This window comes from Microchirus variegatus (genome assembly GCF_963457635.1).
Source record: "Microchirus variegatus genome assembly, chromosome: 1".
Lineage (NCBI taxonomy): Eukaryota > Metazoa > Chordata > Actinopteri > Pleuronectiformes > Soleidae > Microchirus > Microchirus variegatus.
In genome coordinates, this window is record NC_139802.1 from 20,965,557 (window position 1) to 20,985,757 (window position 20,201).

Sequence of the window (20,201 nt, forward strand, 5' to 3'; positions counted from 1 at the left end):
TGTATAATTCCACCCTTAAAGGGTTACATTGTGAGGTTGTTTGTGATCCTGAGTTCACGTCTCCAACTAAAAAGTTCTGGTTTCACTTCAAGTCGTCAAATGTTGCAGCAGCGAGAGCCGAGGCACTTTTTAACAGCCTCACCGCACCACACCGCACCACCCAGCTGCCCCAGCAAATGACATGACCTATAAAACTCCAGCCAGTTCCTGAATATTTAATTACACCTCCATCTTTATGGCCCTGAGTCTCATTATTTCTTACATTTTTAATGTGACAGTTTACACTCGTACTGATTAACATTACAAGCCAAATCAAAGAGCTTCAAGGCCTGTGAGGGGAAATGCAAGAACACGCTGTTTGTGATGTGAAGAAATGGCGTTCCAGAGACAATTTTAAACTCATGACATGTTCAGGAATATGTTTTTTGTTCATCTGGACATGATTCACTGAGGAAATGATTCCATTTCGTTCCCCCCCCTGACCTTGCTGCTCGCGTGTTCAGGCAATCAGACGCCCATAAATCCTCAGTAGGTGAACGAGGCTTCCATTCACACAGCCAGACTCTGTGACTGCAATTATGAGCTACTCAAGCTTCAATAAGAAAAGACCATTACAAATAAATAACGGCAAGGAGCCGCGGCTGGGAAGTCAGACAACAAAGGGCGTACCAGAAACAGCAATACAATCCATTTTAGTCAAAAGATTGTGGAGCTGCCAGTTCAATCAAAAGAGGTGGGCAGGCAGGTAGATAAGGCAGAGGAGGACCTGGTGTGGAAGTACCAACATCACAGGCCTCCAATCTGTCCATTTCTCTCCAGGTATCTGCTTTTGTGTCAGGACCGTCTGTAGAGGCTCCACCGCTGGGTGACAAATCTCCCACGGCAACGCAAGGTGGGCCAGCTGACAAGAGAGCACTGATAGTGGTCCAAAAATAGAGCTACGCAGACAAAAAGTTACCCGAGGAGAAGTGGAAACAACAGTGCAGCAAGCATGTCCAGATTCATCTTAGTAACAAAGGAAATTTGCTCCTCGGTCTCCACTCCAGATCACATTAAAGTGCGCTAACACAGAGTTAGCTCAGCCCACAAGCCATTAGGCTGACGCAATTGAAAGCTAACATACAACCACTGGCCTTTATTAAGGCGGCACTTGTAGATTTAGGACTTCATTTTGGATTTCTCTCAGCTTTAAGTCACCGTAATGAGGAGCAGAGACTGGTGCGAAAGACCACAGAATGAATTGGGGATTTGCAAAGGTAAAAATGTGTAACACAAAGTCAGACAAGTGTGCAGAGAGGCCTTTATGTTTCAGTAATATCTGTCGACTGTACGACAGGCGGCACACGGACCCTTCTCGTATGTTTTGTTAAAGAATTAATTATACACTGTTTTGACCTCCACTGTGACCATTTGGACTTGCAATATTGCTAATGTGGACGTGTCACTCACACGCTGTCACCACCTGACAGCCATTTCAGCCATGTTTGTGGTCAGAGTCTGAGCGAACAGATGTGCATTTTAATCAACGCAGCTGGCGACTCTGACCATGTAATGGCTCAGGCTTCACGCGGGCTTAACGTGACGCACGTCTGCCGGCGTCAAGTATATTTTCTACCTGCTGCGTATTAATTATGTATTCTGCTTTGAGTGCTGTTCAAACACAAAGCTGTGGCTAAGAGCGTTAAGTGTTGGAGACTAATGGAGGACTGCAGATGCTGCTGACGCACTGCTGTCATTACATGTCCGTTAGAGGTGTGATAGATTTAAGACTTGGCCTGGACCTGGCCACAGAGAATGAATCACCCCAGTCTTAATGTCACATCAGCTCCCAGTAAATAAAGGTGTTTTTGTGTTGTCACTGCTGATGTTTTAGCTTTGGGAAAGTACAGAAAAAGCACAGGCTTTATTAATGATATTGACGTTGGCCGACACTTTGACCATTAGAGCCCTGCCAGGGTCCTAAAACGCAAAGTAGCTTCATTTAATTCTTCCATTTTGCCATTATATCAGCTCTTTCCTCCAGTTTGTGGACAACGATCTTGCAAAAGCCCCCCCCCCCCCCTTTCCACCTCGGATCAGATTGTATAGCGCATATAGCATTTACACTCAGCATTGACATGTGTCTCCGGTGTCCACATCAAAATCCGACTGCTCTCCAATCACAGTCATCCCCCTTTACTTTACGTTAACTCCCCTTCTTCTTCTGCAAATACTTCCAGCAGCAGACTAGAGCATCATGTCCAGTGTTAGCCTAACATGAAGCTAGCTTTCACGCTAGCTATGGCTGTGCTTAGATGGAGTTAACTCCCAAAGTGGTCTGGCAGATCGGATAAAGAATCCGTCCGCAATGCATCTTGGGTGTATTTACAACTGTACTTATTAAGGGTACAGTAGATACAGAACATACATATCCTTTAAGGCTCACATTCAAATGAAAATGTGGAACTTTCACGAAAGCAGGCACAGGGAAAACTTTTAAAGTTCACACAGAACGCCCAAAGCCCATTAAGGATTGGATAATATCTGAATCTGAATACTTAGTTAATACCTGGAAGGAAGATATTGGCTGCATTACATTTGCTCCATCAAGAATTGAAGAAAAAAACATTGAGGTGTGAGACTGTTCAAAAACAATAAATGCAAAAGTATGTTGCCCCTTAACCAGAAATGTGCGATTTTCTATTCTTTAAGACAAACTATGAATAATAATAAATAGAAATGTGCGTGTGTAATAGACTGAAATGTAATAACACTGTTGTGTATAATTGCAAACGTAGGTTTGGATGTAATTAAATACAGCGATTTGAAATCATTGTGCAGTCAAAAGAAAGGAGAAAGGGGCAGAATTGGAGCAGCTGTAGAATTATGGCGGGAGTTTCTGTATTGTATTATTGCGATACAGGGTGTAATTTATCTGTCATTCATTTTATTACGTATACCTTGTATTGTAATCTGAAAAATGTCTTTTGCCGCAAATAACACTGGGTTTTCTTACAATGCTGTGACCTAATAATATAGTGGGTGAACAAAGACCATTGCATGTAATACTCTACTTACTACTTGATAAAATGGTTCGAGTACAAAAGCCCAACATTTGCTGCGTAGCACCGTATCAGTCTAAATGTCAACCGACCACATCAGGACGATCCTTACATTATCACTCGTCGCACAGACATTAAAGGAAGTCACAGGATTTTTGATTAAACTTTCCTTTCCCCTCATGAAACTATAATCACCTTTTTAGAAATGAGGACAGTCAGTAAACCAGAACGTACCGAGGCTGTGGAAGAGCCTTGGCTTTGATCTGATGCCTTTTGTTATGTTTGACATGTGAGGCAGACAAATGAGCTCCAAAAACTTTCCAACTTTCCCTTTCATCAAAGCGGGGGAAAATAAATGATCCATGAATCCACTTCATTCATGTCAAAAAGGAAGAGTGCTTACTAAGCTTCGTAAATATCTGAAGTCGGAATAAAGAGCGAAGACACATCGGTGTTAACCACGTTCCATTTGAGAAAAATGCGAACATTTCTCGGCCTAGCCTTTGTTAGCGATCGTTAGCAATACCAGCCGCCTTGGCATCCTTTGTCTGTGTTTATGAGGTTGTTTTTGGGTTGAAATCTGACATTACATCAACTCTGGCTTCTGACTACAACTGGAACTCACCATTAGTCCAAGCCACTCTATCCTTGCATTAGTCAGAATGGTGGCTCGTATGATTCGAAGCTCAAACTCGACAGAACAGACCTTCAAGGTTTATTTCGTTAGAACACCAAAAGTTATACTAGTTCTGTTGGCGCTTTTCCATGATACAGTCCTGGCACTATACTCCACTGGGTGTGGTATCAGGTACGTCAATGTCCATTACTTTCGTAACCTCCTCAACTTTGGAGGGGTCGTCGTAGCACGGCTTTACGAAACTGCAGTGACACACACACACACACACACACACACACAAGCTAGTGACAGGCAAAGCAGTTGTTTTCGGTGTAACTGAATCAGTAGAATCAGTTAATTAAAAAGATTAGTTCAGCATTTCCTGCATGACTGGAGTGCAGACTCGGCCTGACACAGTCACTGAACTGAAATACGGCGGAATGGATTGTGATTTGGCTCAGGATCAGGCCGGCTTTCATCAGTGCTGTCGCTAAATACGTTAAATATTCCGATTTTAGACATGTCCAAGTCTTTTAACCTGAGCTACAGTTGGGCACTGTTCGGTTTGAGTCCTGTGTCGAAAGTCGCGATCATGACTATTCCAGTGACGGCAATCAGTGGCTGTTGACGTCACATTTTAGTATCGGCTCAGCTCGCTTGGAACCTCACAAGAGCAGGTCACTACCGTTCAAAAGTTTGGGGTCACCTTTACAATTTTGTTTTTGTGTGTGTTTTCCATTAAAAGTCACACTTTTATTCATCAAAAATTATTAGAAAATATCGTCAGGACTTAGAAATAATGATTTTTATTCAAATACATCATGTTTGCTTCCGTCAAAGAACCAGCAAAACTGTTTTCAGCTGTGCAAACAAGGGTTTTCAAGGGTTTTCTAGTCATCCAATAGCCTTCTAACGCAATTAGCAACACTGGAAATGGGCGGCTATAGACATATATATACATATACTCTATACATATTCTATTAAAAACCAGACGTTTGCAGCTAGAATAGTCGTTTACCACATGAACAATGTATAGAGTGTATTTCTGATTCATTTAATGTTAGATTCTTTGGAAAAAAAGTGCTTTTCCTTCAAAAATAAGGACATTTCTAAGTGACCCCAAACTTTTGAATGCGGAAGTGTACCAGGTACTATGGCTAATGGAAAAAAAACAAAAAAAAGCGATATAATGGAAAAGTGCCATTAGTCTATACTATTTTTTTTAGGAAAATGCTGCACACTCTAGCTTTTAAGGCTATGAGTAAAAAGTACAAAAAGGCAGTCGCTTGACATAAGTGCTCTTAATTCTATTCAAATGTGTCTTTGTGACTATTCTGCTCAGATATTGCCTGATAAAAACCACTAAGTGGAATATTCATACAAATGTGGGAAGCTGCATTAGATTATGTAAACACCGGTGAAGACTAAAGGCAGTGGCAGAAGCCTGTTGACCTGCGCTTATTCTGAAAGATACCAGCAGTCGGGGCTGCGCTAGAGCTGGTTGTTGTGGACAGGGAATACACCCACCTCACAAACAAATCTGTGCGTTGTTATAACCGTTGCACACGACTTCCCTTCCGCCTCGGCCGTCCTCTGTCATGACTTGACCTTTCTCCTGGACTGTTCGGCTCGTTTAGATGAACTGGCGTGTGTGGGACTAAAAAGCCAGGCTCGCAGCTAAATTAGCTGACACGAAGAGACACAAAGAGACGGTATCATCAATAATGGCATCAAGTGAAACAGGCAGTTTTCAACTCATTAAAAAACAACAGGAGGAGAGCAGAACGTGAACTCAGGCTGAACTTTTAGCTTGAAGAGGGGCTGGCATCCTGGGGAGGGGGCGACATCGATGCTAGATACTTTTCTAGAGAGTTATTTATACTTCTGTAAACCATGGCAACAGACACCGCCTGTATCATCCAGTCAGTGGTAGAAAAGCAATACGTCCCATCTATCCACTGTCAGAATATCTGCAGTAACAGTAGTAACATCCTTTTTTAACATTTTATAAATGTGGAAAACAAATTGTTTCAAGTATCAAGAAAATGATGATTCAAGTCGCAGTAGTTTGATCACACAACAACACGTCACGTTGAAGATTTCACTTCACGAGGCAGCTGTTGCTCTTTTCAAACCCGCTAACAAGTTTCTGTAGTTAAAGGTGCAAAATGAAAAAAAACGGGAAAAAAAACGAGTGCCAGCATGTCAGTCCGACTCTGTGTTGTGTGTGGAGTAAAAGAAGCCAGGGTTGGACCACAAGCTGTTTTGGAGACAGTTTGTTTCATTTCTTTCACAGAAAGTAAATAATTTCTGGTTGTAAATAAAACAACCAGAAAAATGGGCCCACATGTGGAGGACAAAGCCGTAGAAGATGGATGGATGGAAAATGATAACATGTACAATTATTGGCATTGTTAAACAAATACACATTTATTTACCATATCTGGAGGCGAAATATTGTCCTCCATAGATAAGACACGGCATCTGCGCCATGTACTACAAAGTACATTGTTTCCTGCCCTCTTGTTTCCTGAATATTTTATAACTGCATCTTTTTAAATATTGAAACATCAAATGTACAGGTTTTTTTTTATTTTTTGTAGCTATACTATCAGGCTGCGATAAGTGTTTATTCTGTCACGTTCATTTTTAGAAGTAGAAGCCACTTCGGAATCTTTTTTGGGGTCATATTCAGACATACTTTAACCATTTACAGATGTCTCTTTGCTAGTGCTGGGCACGTTAACAGGAAAAGAACAGCGCTACAAATAACCGTATGTGTGCCTCTGTCTTTCAAGTTTAGCGTTACTTTAGAGACTCATTTTAACAATCAGGAGTCACGTAAACATGACGTCACGCGCGTCTTTTTCTGTTCAGTCGTCATGGAAATGCACCATGCGTTAACTTTGACGCCGTTAATGGTGGTTAACGGGCCCAACGCTACTCTTTACACTTTACGTTACGCCTCTATTCGTCGTGACGTACAACAAATCAATTCCGTGGAAATGTCACCGGACATTCGAGTAGAGTCGATGCTAATTTGATCAAAGTCAAATTTTAGTCCTGAATAAGCACAGAGAGACGATTACTACACCTTTTCAGGGTGGACATTCCAGGGATTTGGGCTCTCACAGAAACCCACGTTAATTTAGCTTAGCGTGCGGGACACTTTAAACAAGCAATCGTACAGTTGCCATAAATCCACAGTGCTGTCCTCTTGCTCTTCTGTCCACCGGGCTCGGGAGACGTTCTGTGGGCAGCCATGTTTCGGTTCTAAACTAAAGTACGCAACATCCGTTTAGTGGGTCAAGTCGCTCACAGCGGGGGGTTCTGCTCACGCCCCCCAGTCGCCGTTCAAGTCATAAATATAAAAAAAATATTGGGAAGACAATGATGACAAACTTAAATTGTGTCTATTAACTCCTGACACTGCGGGATAAATTGGCCAGATAATCTGACCTCCAGATTGGGGACTGAAATCTGGCCAATTATCCCTGATCAGAATTACACTACCGTTCAAAATTTTGTGGTCACCTTTTGGGGCAATTTTTTTGTGTTTTCCATTAAAAGTCACACATTTATTCATCAAATATCACACACACACTCATAGAGAGTGTGTGTGATATTATAGAGAGGTGTCAGCATCACAGAGATCCACGGGGGCCCACAGTGATCAAACCCACCCTCGCACTTTTTCTAGCTCTTAGCCCTAACCCCTTACCGTTCACTCTGTCTCACTGACCTCTGGGGTGTGTGTTTCTCTACAACTTTACCTGCCTGTATTCTTTTCCTTTCTTCCTTCCTCCTCTATATTTTAGTTGGACTAACCCTTTAGCCTGTACCGGCCTCCTTTGTTGAATTCTGTCTCTCTCTCACTGACCTTCTTCCAGATTGACAGCCGATGGCTGAAACTGTGCTCAGGTATTTCAGTTGCCTGCGAACAGTTTCTCCGTCTCTTAAAGCAGCAGTTCACTCCTCACACAGTGTCGTTCAGGGAAATCTGCAAAACACCAAATAAGATCTGAAACAATTAATCGATTGATCGGTTTGAAGCTTTTTTCATGATTAAATGAAGATTTCTGATCATTTTAGCTTCTTAAATGTGAATATTTCCTTTGTTTCTTTGCTTCACATAACGAAGAAATCATGAAACTGAATCATCAAAAGTTTTTTTTTTAACATTTTCTCACATTTTATGGATTCATCAAGAAAATAATCCACAGATTCATCGATTATGAAAATAACCATTAGTTGTAGGTCTACACCAAATATTCAGGAAACAAACTTCAATTTGTGGTGATTTTTAATGATTTGTTTCAAAAGCAAACACTGATGCTGGAGTGGACCGTCTCTTTAAAGTGTGTTGGTAAAGCCAAGATTCTTCCACTGCCGCCTTTTCCTCTCATCAACAGGTGGAAGTTTGCTCTGGAACTGTTTTGCTTTACCAGCGACCGAATGGCAAATCATCTCCTTCTTCTTTTTTGACTTTCTGATGCAACTGCATGTCAAAAAAAAACACAAAACAAAAAAACTGAAAGAAAGAAAACAAGACACCGCCCAGTGCATGTGCTCTTTCATCAAACGTCATTATTATTCCCCCACATGACACGTTGGCCCGCTCAACTTTAACAGTTTTCTGTCTATGCAAATTAATTAATAAGGGTTCTGCGGTATCATGTTATTAGTGTCATACACTCTTAGAAATAAGGGTTCCAAAAGGGTCCTTCTACCAGGGCTGAGGTTCTACCTGGAACCATTTGCTTCTGAAAAACCCTTTCCTGAAGAAAGAGTTCTTGGTAACACTAATGGTTCCAGTAAGAACCATTTTGATCCAGAGAACCCTTGAAAGTGTTTTTCAAGGGTTCTTGGTGGAACCTTTATAAAAAGGGCCAAAAAGGGTTCTCCTATGAGGACAAGCCGAAGAACCTTATTTGGTTCTACTTAGCACTTTTATTTCTAAGAGTGTACATATCATCATAGACATGGCTTTTCGTTTATGCTGCCAAAAATAGTGCTTTTAAAAAATAAATAAATAAAAATCAATCAAAAGTTCTTATAATGTCTTTAGGAAGACATGCTGCTTATAAAGTCATTGTAATGTCAGTGTGTTACACTTAAATCAGCACAAATAAGACTCCATCAACCTCCTGTAGACCTTTTTATGTAATTTGTTATTTTTTCCAAAAATGTTCTTTATTTGAAACATAAAAAAACAATATAAAAATAAAATTGTTGTTATGTTGTCAGGACCCCCCCCCCCCCCACAAAAAACAAATACACACACACGTACACATACCTGCCGTTTCTGCCATGTTTTTTACCGACTCGATACATGACTTCTAAGAACATTACCTATATTCAGCTATATACAGCATATTAATAATGATATTATATACAATTCATGAACATATAAACCTGAACAACCAACTACTTACACGTATACCACTAAAGAAAAGAACATTATTGAACAGGATCTCTATAATAATTCTTAATAATGTAGATTTTAATCACTAACCTGTGTGTGAATTTGCACCTGACAAACGCACAACTTTCACGAGATAAACGAAAAAGGTGCTTTATGGGTTTAGTTGGCCTTAAATTCATCTGTCCGTGATGAAAAACCAGAGTATCTGATGAGAGGAGCTCAGGACAGAGAGCCTGTGGGTGAAACTCAAGAATCAACGACTATTTTTCTGCAGATCCTTCAAATAAACGACGCTCTAAAGCACAGTAGTTAATACAGACGGTGAGATGGTGATTGCCAGATGCCGCAGCACTCAAAATCTATCCGGTATTCATCGGGAAGTGTCGTGAAATCTTTCTCTGCGACTGCGTCGGCACACCTGCGACGACAAATGCACTTCTCATTACCTCGACTTTTCAATTGGAATTGATCTGTTAACATTACACCGTATCACCTTAACCCACGCGCATATATTACACCGCATCCAATTGGCTGAGCACTGAGGTGGAATATTATGCAAATTCCTAATAACAAGTGAACATGATTGAATTCACCCAGTCAACAGTGCACACACTGTGTGTGTGTATGTGTGTGTGTGTGTGTGTACGTGCACATACTGACACACACAATCACGCGCTGTCTGTTAAGCATGTCTGTCAGCTCGCAGACATCAGGTTTTAAAACTGTCAAATTAATAAAGCTCCGAGGCTGCTCTTGCTTTTCACCCTGGTTTGAAAACTCATGTGTTCCAATTTTCAACCTCGTCGTTTTTTGTGTTTTTTTTATTTTTTTATTTCTCCCCTCAGGAGTTACATTATTATTGTTTTTAATTTTGTTTTTGTGTGTGTAAGAAATAAATGTGAGGCATTAGGAGCAGGCAGAGGGAGGGGAACTTTTCCCCTTTGAAACTCAGGGGGCCCAATTTGTCTCGTCGACTCGTCTAGGGACAAAGGATCCATTAGGAGAACAATTACATGCTCTTGTAAACTTGTGGAAGCAGAGGAAAAATTATTTGGGTTCTCTTGATATTTTTTTTGTTTTTTTTCTCCACCGGGGGAACGTCTTCAATAACGTGAAAACACGGAAGATTTTCACAAGATAGCATAACACTACCTGTATATTCAGTAAATTGTACCATACTAGTTCCATGTTTCTACACTCTAGATTTTAAATTGTGCTATAAAACTGAACACAAATTGTACTCTATTGTAAAATATTACCAAATTATTTAGTATCTGAAGGAATAAACAAAGACTGTTCATCTTAGATTAGAGATTAAAGAAACTCTGTTCATTCCTGAAGTGGGAAAGCTTCAGTCACACAACACAATGTGTACGCTTTATTCTTTAGACCACTAATAGACTCGCTTTTAAAGCGGACCTAGACTGGAAGTTCCAATTAAGGCTGTTTTTTTGGTGTGTATCTGTACCTCATTTATGAAGCCCTGAAGGTTCGAAACAAACAGTTCAGCCACTGCTGAGAACGCTGTGTTGTATTTTGATCTCAGGCTCAGCGAGATCTCTGAAATAACCCAGTCCGGTTATAGCATTTCTCCTGAACAGCAGATCCTCCTGCTCTGGGCACTAGTTCGGGCACATCCGGTTGCGTACAATGAACCACAGAAGAAGAATAACGTCCGTTGTGGAGGTGTTTCACGAGCGACAGTGTCTTCTGACTCTGGGTCTGACTCCGGGTCAAAGTCATAAAAGGGACTGCGGCGGGGAGTCGTGAAGAAGCTATTTTTAAACATTGTTAAAACAATGTTTTGATAATGAGGAGCAGTGCATCCACTGTTCCAGAGGGGGGAGCTGCGCTTCTGAGAGCTGGTGTGCTGATTGCGTCACTTCCAGGTACCTGGCCAATCAAAACACAGTTCTGTCATAAAAACAAGTTAATGTATGTAAGTAGACCTCCATAACTCACATATGCGATAGGACCACTCTATGTGAGCTTTAACTAAGCGTACATGTGTGGATTAATTCTGCCTTGCACATCCTGCGGTTGTTTGGTTCAGGGCTGAAAATCCTAACCCTTACGAGTATTTTCATAATGAGTTAATGCACTCATAAGATCTATTATTGGATTATCACATTAGCTGGTGATAAAATGACTCCTAATTTCCGGCCTCAGTGATATTTTAGTGTCCAGTTTGTCCACAAATGAGCAGAAATAAAACTTTAAAGTGCTCTGATCGTCTCGTAATTGGTGTCACGGAAAAGCATATGGGGGCGCTTTAGTGTGTTGTTGATGAATCTGGCATGAGTCAGTCGCCGTTGACTTAATCACTTCATTATCATTATATTACAGTGTAATTAGTCTTTTTTTTTTTTCAAACAAACTTCAACACCTGCAAGAGAGAGAGAGAGAGAAAAAGAAAAAAAAAACAAACCCAGGAAACACTCGGCACAACAACAGCACGGACGCTTTCGCTTTACTCGTCTCATGCAGACACAGTCACCAATTAGTGAGACGCAGCAGAGGCAAGGTGGCGTTGGAACCTGCGTGTTTACATAACGTACCGCGTAGCAGCTATTTTTAACGCCGCGGATGCAGTCGCTCACACACACACGCAGAGCCTCTCTTCCTGCGGTGCTATGGAGGAGCGCTGGGTTGTTCTCGCAGCTGCTGCAGAGCACCAGGCTTCAAAAACAGCAGCAGAGTGATGGTCTGTCACTCACCCCATCATGTCTGTCTGTCTCTCACCATCCTCCTCCTCCTCTTCGTTCAAATATGCTCACACTCTCTCACACACACACACACACACACACACACACACACACACACACACACACACACACACACACACACACACACACACACACACACACACACACCACTTGTTATCTCCATCTCTTTTCTCTCTGGCTTTCATCCCCACTCCTTCCTTCTCCCTTTGCTCTTGCTCCCCCTGTCTCTATCCGTCCTCTCACATTCACACCAGTTAGTCACCAAGGTTGAAATTAATCCCTTCATCTGCCTTTCTTTTCTTTCCCCTGGCTGTCACCTTTCTTTCTCTCTCTCCTTCCTCCCCTCCCTTGACTCCACTCACGCAGCCCATCTGTCTTTTTACCTTTTGGCAGACTGTGTGTGTCTCTATATTAAGCACTCCGCCGAGCTGAGACCATGATGAGTTGACACAGAAATGAAGCGTTTTAGAGAAGAACGCTGACTCTTAATCTGTGTAAACATTGAGGAGAAGTCGTGAAATGAGCGAAAACACAGCAATAATTATCACATTGTACTCGAGGCGGCTCATTTTCCTTTCCGTAAACCAAACTTTGAGACTGTAACTTTTAGATAGAACCAAATATCTGTGAGACCTTGTATAGACGGATTTAGATTCAAACCACATACGGAGGTGGTTTTTGCATGCGAATCTGGTCGGATTTTTACAGATCTGTTTCAATCTGAACGTCAGATCAGAGAGGATTTCAAAGTCTCCTGGGTCACTCGCAGTCCCACTCAAACAACGACATACATTGGGAGTTAAACGGTGTTCCATTTCCGCATGGGGGTGTTTAAAGTAGTCATATTATACCCTATTTCTCCAAGTGAACCTAGTTCCCTGGTGTCCTAATGAACATGTCTGTGACATGCTTTGGTCAAAATACCATAAGGATGAAGCACCACAGCAGTCTCTTTAAATGCAAATGAGACGCAGGAAACTTTGTCAGTGTCACTGAGGCTCCGGCAGCTAACAGCAGTTAGCATTTGGAAAAGCCATCATTTGGTGACTCTAGCTGGCACATTGCAGTCATATAAAATGTAAATGCTCTGAGGCTGGAAGTTTGTGTAGAACTCTGTGCTGCACTGTGAAGCCAAGAATAGAAAACTTTGCCAACTTCCGCTCTTCCAGATACTATTGCCCTCGCCTGCACTCTCGTGTTTTTTAGGGACAAAGTGGAGCTCCGCGAGACAACAATTCCAGGAATGTCTCATTGTGACGTAGCAAATGAGTGCGGAAGTCAACATTGCATGTTTTATCTCCTGTACTTAGACTGAGGAGGACCACAAAAACATGACTGAGTCATCTTTGCCTACTCATAGGGCCTCCAGAGTCCAAAATATAAGTATTAAAATGATTACAACATTGATTTTGCATAATATGTCTCATTCCCGACATTCCCGCACTGCGCACAGGAAGTGATTTGTTTTGTATCAAGACGGACACAAGCAACAAGTAACATTTGAGCAAGTAAAGTGAGATGGCCGCAAACGGGCTGAAGTGTAGAAGAAAAAAAACCTGGTCATTCAACAGTTTGGCAAGAAAAAACCGTCACTGTGCTGCAGCTGTATGCACGCAGATGCTCCCTCAGTTTCGGTCCATTTTCAGATGAGAGATATAAAAACCCGGTTGAAGTAGAATTCACTTCTGAAACTGACAATGAAGTGATTAAGTAAATGGCGACCGTCTCTGCCAGCTTCATCAACGATACACTAAAGCGCCCACATGCTTTTCCATGACACCAATTACCAGTAATCGGAGCACTTTAAAGTTTTATTCCTGTTCAGTTGTGAAATTCTCTTCTCACAACTCTCCAATGACGTTAAAGCATCACCACCAACTGTACAGCTGTACTTTAGAGCTGTAAAATTCATTGATTATTAATCATCTGCTTATTCAATCGGCAGCTTTGTCGATCAAATGATTGCGTTCTTGTTTCTTTTCTCCTCCACGACAGTAAAATGCAATATCTTTGGTTTGTGGACAAAAGACATTCGAGGACAAGTTGATTAACATTTTTCACCATTTTCTGACATTTAAAGGACCAGACTGCTAATTAACAATGAGTAACAGAGGAAACAATCAATAGTCGTCTCTGCCCCCTGTCGTCGCCTCCTTTTGTTTGTGACGTGACATCTTTTCTGTTGACAAAGACCAAGCTGCGGCGGAACAATAACCATCGACAAAAGAATAAATACAAATCACCAAATGTTATGCCCCCCGGCTTTAAATAAAACAAAGAGTTGTGCCGTTTTGGAGCCAACTCTTTAGTTTCCGTTGTGTCCAGTTGGCCGTCGCCTCCTGATGTGCGCCACCTAGCCGCCGGTCAGGCAGCAGCTTTGATTCATAGGGTAATAGTTTCACAATGACCGGTAGCACCGTATGTCCCTTCACACCCGGTGATTGAGTCGTCCAGGCTGCTCGCGAGACATGTTGTGACAGGTCATTTGTAGACTCTGGATTTGTTTACCTCGGCTGCACGGTTCAGCCCCTCCTGCCGCGACACTTGACTCATTCCCCTTTGGCCTGAAGGACACACTCAACAGGCCTGGAGCTACAGCCAGTGAGGGGGTGGTGGTGGTGGTGGTGTTAGGGCCGAGGGGGAGCAGATGAGTCACAGGTACCAGAGAGTCACCGGGGGTGACGGGAGGCATGAACCACACTGAGACGAGGGCTCATTACCGGACGCTCTGTGCTGCTGCTGCTGCCGCCACCAGGCCGGGATGACGATCAGTTAGAAAACTGACTTTTCTTTTTTTTTCTTGGCATGCGTCATTCCTGCAGCGCTGATTGACAAGCTCTTTAATGACGAGATTAAAAGAAGAAGGCATTAACAGGCTCACTGCAGCTCTACTTTTGATTGTCTCTCCCACTGGGACTGCAATTCTGATGTATGGCTTTTTAATGTGGTCATAAGTCCGCGGCAATCATCAGAATAAATGGCTGAAATTGAGGATTTTAAATGAGAAGCTCAAGTCAAAGCAGTGGACTACAGTATCCACACTGTGTGCGATTCTCTGTCCCTCTCGAGGTTGAGACTCGAAAATGAATGCAGTGGTGTACACGATGATGAGATCGTAATCCTCTGCAGGAACACCTGCCACAAAGCCAGCCTCCACATAATGAGAGAGCAAAAATAGCTGAAGTAGTTCCACAGTAACTACACCATTTAAATAATAAACTCTTTAAATACTTGGCCGGGAACTGTGTACATACAGACCCCATCAGTCTTTGTTTGATTCTAATTCTGTCCCATCCTAACCCGTCTGTAATGAGATTCAGTTGAATTAAAGCGTGCAGTGGTGACAGGAGGCAAATGGCTTGCCTCTCCATTTCATGTGTTGTGTCGTTGCCATGGTGTCAAGAGCCTTCTTAGGCTTAAGAAAATGAGTTGAGATTACGCTCATTTGTCTCTTGAGGTTTTGTTATTAGATTTGTCTCAAATCAAACGGATCTGATCAGATTATCCACCCCTGTTGTATTTGCCTCAAATCAACGCACTTCTTCACATCGTGAGGAAGACCCTTTTTGGCCCCTTTAACACACTCGTGATTGCCTTTAATAAAGTTCACCCAGGCCTCACTGGCTCAGGAGGTTTCTTCATTTCACCCAAATGAAAGCAGTCCAAAAAAAAGTTAGAAGTTAGAAGAATTTCATTAGTTTTGAAGGATTTTGAGATGGGGTTTTTTTTTTAGCTTTAATTCCTGGTGCTTCACCGCCAGCCTTCAGCACTGAAGAAGACTCTTGGATGAGAAGGTGAAAAGTTGTCAAGAAAATCTCCAAGTCCAGTTACTACCAAGTCATATCAACATCATTATAAATGTGGCAGGGTGTTATGATGTGTCCAAAAATCGCTCTTGGTACCATGCACAAAAACAATAATATTACCATCTAGTGGTTCTGCAATCATCGAATCGTTGAACAATATTTCACAATAAATCTCTTACTGTAGAATTCACAATGTTTGAAGGAGTTGTGTCCATGTCCGCAATTATCCCGATATTTTTAGCCGCGTTTCGATGACAATCTCCACAGGAACATTTAACCTCATTTAACCGCAGTTAATGGCGTCAATGTTAACACATAGCGTGTTTCCATGACGACTGGCCGGAAACGGACGCGGAACCGGAGTCCATGCACCGTTTACCAGTTAGCTCCTTTAGCGCCATTAGCGCGCCTACAGTCGAACTGGAGCGGACTGTTTTTTAAACAAAAAGAACAGCACTACAAATAAACAGTGTACCTGTGTACTGCGTATGTGTGCCTCCGTTTTTAAACTAGAGACTCATTTTAACATTCTTTAACGTCTTCATGGAAATAGGTAATGCGTTAATGTGCGTTAACGTTTACGCCGTTAGAGACCGAGACTCAGGATCATGATTTTTGATCAGGAGTTTTTAGGCCGATTTTAGCTGAAATACTTCGAAATCACATACACGTCACCGTGTTAGAATCCATATCACACACAATTTATATAGAGCGATATCGTTAAACACAGAAACTTCATTCTCTCAAGTCGTGGTCGCACAATTTGCAGAAAAGACTCAAAATCCGCTCTGCTGAATAATTGAGCTGATCTCCCTCATGCTCATCCACCAATCATCACCCTCATCATTATCCTTCTTCCCGTCTCATAAACTCATCAGCAAGTCTGATTTTAGACATCATCGTTTTTCCATTTTCATCCCTCAATGCAGCTTCCTGTCGAATTTAACTTGTTTTTGAACACCTGCATTTATTCCGCCCCCTCTGTGAGGCTCAGTCCCCCCCCCCCAACCAACTAATCAGTTTCACAGAAATTGTCATTAAGGGCGAAGAGAAGGGCCTGACACCACAGATGGCAGCAGGGTTTTGCAAATGAGCTCTGATTATGTGAGGTGACAGGTTTCACTCGTCTTATCATCAACGCCTTTCACAGCATCAGGCAAACGCTCTGCTTGGGTCACGTCACCCAAGGACATTTGCATGGTAGATTTACCTCAGCTGAGCAACCTTTGCACAGACTGTCCCCCTCAGCTTTATTTTCAAATAATTTGACAACCTCATTTGGGCTCGTGTTGGCAAAGACCATCACTCTGTGAGCGATTGACTCGCCGTTTTTTTTTTTTTTTTTTGGCTCGTTCATCACACCAGGTGCTCGCTCTCCTGATCCCTACGTTGGAAAGCAGAGTCTGTGAAAATGATATCGGGTTCCTGCTGCTGTGCTCCCATCAATATTTAAAGCCCCGACTCATTTCAGAGTTGACTGGGGAAGTCTCTGTCCTCTCGTCTCTGCTGGTCGCCACTGGTACGAGGGAGAGCAGGTCTGAAAAAGAAAGGCTGTATTGATCTATTAACAGTGGAGGGAAAGAGCTTAGTTCAAACACTTCTCCCATGCTGTGCATCACATAGTGAAGCCCCAGTAAACACAACCTGTCTCTCCCAGCTGCTACTTGACCTATATTAGCTTCTGAAAATGTGAGCTTTTCTTCTTGTGGTTCAGTCAGAAAAGCCCTAACTGAGGCAAAATTGTCTTTTCCTTTTTTTCTCTTTTCTTAAGGTGTGAGGCGTCCACCAGACCTGGAGAAGACCAATCACAGTGTCCACTACACGCTCCTGATCGCTTGTGTTGTGGTCGCCTTCGTCCTTGGTGCCTTTCTCTCTGGGTTCCTGGTTTCCTGCTACTGTAACCACACGGGTCACAAGACAAAGAAGTTGGCAAAAGATCCAGAGGCTCCTATCCCGCACGCCCTATCACTCCGCAGCCTGGCCAAGCTCAACGGGCTCCTGGACAGCCAAAGCAAGGATGACAAAATGGAGGTGTCATCTCCAAAGATCTACAATTCTTTCTTCACCAACAGCAAGGAGCATCATGCGCCAAGGAGAAATGGCCATCATGGAATGACAATGGGAGACCTGGTTCACCCCCACCATCACCACCTCCACCATTCCTCAGAGCTCTCTGGTCTACCGACACCAGACTCCACCCCAGAACTGCCCATCAAGAGCATGAAAGCCTTCAAGAACCAGTGGGAGAAGAACCAGAATTGCAACAATGCCAAAGATCCAAAGTCTCACAACATCGGCTCCAGGCCCAGCTCCGCCTTGCTTCACCAGCAGGTCTTCCCCTACTCCCATAGCCTTGCTAATGGGCAGCCACTAGTCAGTGGTCACCTCCATCCAGATGAACGCAAAATCCTCAATCTTGAACGTGGCTTATCCCAGCAGCCGTATGGTGGTTACTCGCCAAAGGTGATGGAGGTAACCTCGCTGGATGAGATCCTGAAGCACATCCATGAGGCGAGCAGCAGCAAGAACTCCCAGTTAATGAGCCCATCAGGTCTGATGGCCAGCGGTGGTGGAGGTCAGCTAGCATTCGCTAACCGTATTCAGATCCCTGAGACGGAGTCAGCGCCGTACTACAGCTCGTCAACTTTACCTCGAGACAGCCTCACCCGACGCATGGATGTTCCTCCTGACATCCCATCACACCACCAGTCCACCCTGGAGAGGAGGCACTCCTCCCAGAGGCACTCCCTGATCGCTGCGGCCACCAAGATGCCCGGTGGAGGTGGAGGAGGAGGAGGAATGGTGACTCGCCAGCAAAGCTTCTGCCAACGAAACGGTGGGCCTCATCAGCCGCCTCCTCTACTGGCACGGATGAACTCAACGGGCAGCGCCTGTGAGGTTCACTACCCACTCATCCCCAATGGATACCTGGCACGTCAGCAGAGCTACAACGGAGAGCAGGAGATCCAACACAGGGGTGCCATTGTTCGTCGGGCCTCCTCTCTCAAACCTGATGTCCCTCCCAAACCTTTGTTCATACCTGCCACATCCCCAGTCAACCAGCAGGGGAAGTTCAACTACTGAGGAGGTTCACTCTCCTGGACTACAGAGGGACACTCCCTCATTGTGTTTTCTTAAAGGACATTCTCTTTGAAGAAATGCAGTGGGTTCGAGGTAACAGACCTTCATGAGAAAACTCAACGTACCCCGTGACCAGTGTCACCGCGGACAAAAGCCTCAACCAAACTTGTTTTTTCCCCCCACTTCTTTTTGTCCAGCGAATATCTTTGTACCATATTGGTATTGCTCAGCTACTCGCTTATTACAGGACCGCTGACCTGGGTGACGTGACGCCACCTCCTAATATTAGGCTGCCAATGTCCTCAGTGTGGATTTACAATGCAACGTTGATGTTGGAAGAACTTTAACACATCAGTCATCTTGAACACTAAAAAAAAAATTGCGATGCTTAAATTCAGGCTTTTTGCTTAACCTTTTCTGATGTAGTGTTGGTAACCAGTCCCCACCCACCCCGCCCCCACCCTCGATTGTGTTTATATTATGCATGTGTGTGTATATATATGTGTGTTTATATCCACACCGTATATGTATACATATACATTTGCAGTATATGTAACCTGTGGTGAAAAGTCAGCAAATTCCCCTGAAAGTAGTTATGTCTTTGCCTTACTATACTCTTTCATCTTTGGGCATATCAAACAACCCCCCCTCCCCCCTTACACTTAACAACATCAACTATTCATGCACTTCATCCACACAACACACACTGTCAGTCGGCCAAAAACAACGAACCAAATCAGTTGGTGGTGACCAGAGAGAGGAAATGTTTCAATGAAGCAGCTATTCTCTTCTTTTCTCTCGTTTTTTTTGTTGTTGTTTTTTTTCGCCCCGTTCCAGCAGATGTCAAGTCAGAAATGGCGTAATCGGGTCCATTTTAGTTCCTCGAATGTTTCTATGAGATTGGTGCTTCACAAACCCCCAGAGGATTTAACATCTTCTGAAATGGAATTTAAAAAAATAATAAAAATAAACGTTAAAAAAAAAACAAAAAAAAACATACTGAGCCGCCTGGCGTCATGAGAATGAACATAAAACATAGAACGGACTGCAAGTATTATAGTTATTAACTTTGTGGCTATTGGTTGTAAATAAAGGAATAATTACTAGCCAAATTTTAACTGTATGTGTAAATGTGTGCCTTATTTAATAATAGTGTGTGACATGGGGGTTGGGGTTAATGCAAGGGGCTCAGGTGGCTACTATGCTACAGTATATTGTAGGTGTTTCATTTTCTATGGTCGTCAGTATGTGTCATACAGTATCTATTGTATATTTGAAGAGTTTCATTCCAGAATGAGATATTTGTCACCGATTCTGAGAAACTGCTAACTGTGAATATGATTGTATCACTTACTCTTGTATCATATCTTATGTTCTCTCTTGAGTATATTGAGCCTTTTTTTCCTTACAAAGGAATATTTTTTTTTCTAAAGATGGACAATGTTTTGGAATGAAACCCTTCATTTTGCTTTTGTTGTTTGTTTTTTTGTTTTTTTTCGAAAGCAT

General features: G+C 42.7%; 1 protein-coding gene across 1 annotated transcript in view; it reads left to right on the forward strand.

Annotated features, from left to right (window-relative positions):
• Positions 1 to 19,337, forward strand: part of sema6cb (semaphorin 6Cb) — a 191,920-nt gene extending 172,583 nt beyond the window's left edge. Inside the window, exon 21 of the mRNA XM_083895548.1 lies at positions 17,386 to 19,337. Coding sequence (XP_083751674.1) covers positions 17,386 to 18,698 — 1,313 coding nt within the window. The 3' untranslated portion in view covers positions 18,699 to 19,337. The remainder of the gene's footprint in view (positions 1 to 17,385) is intronic.
• Positions 19,338 to 20,201: the final 864 nt, after the last annotated feature.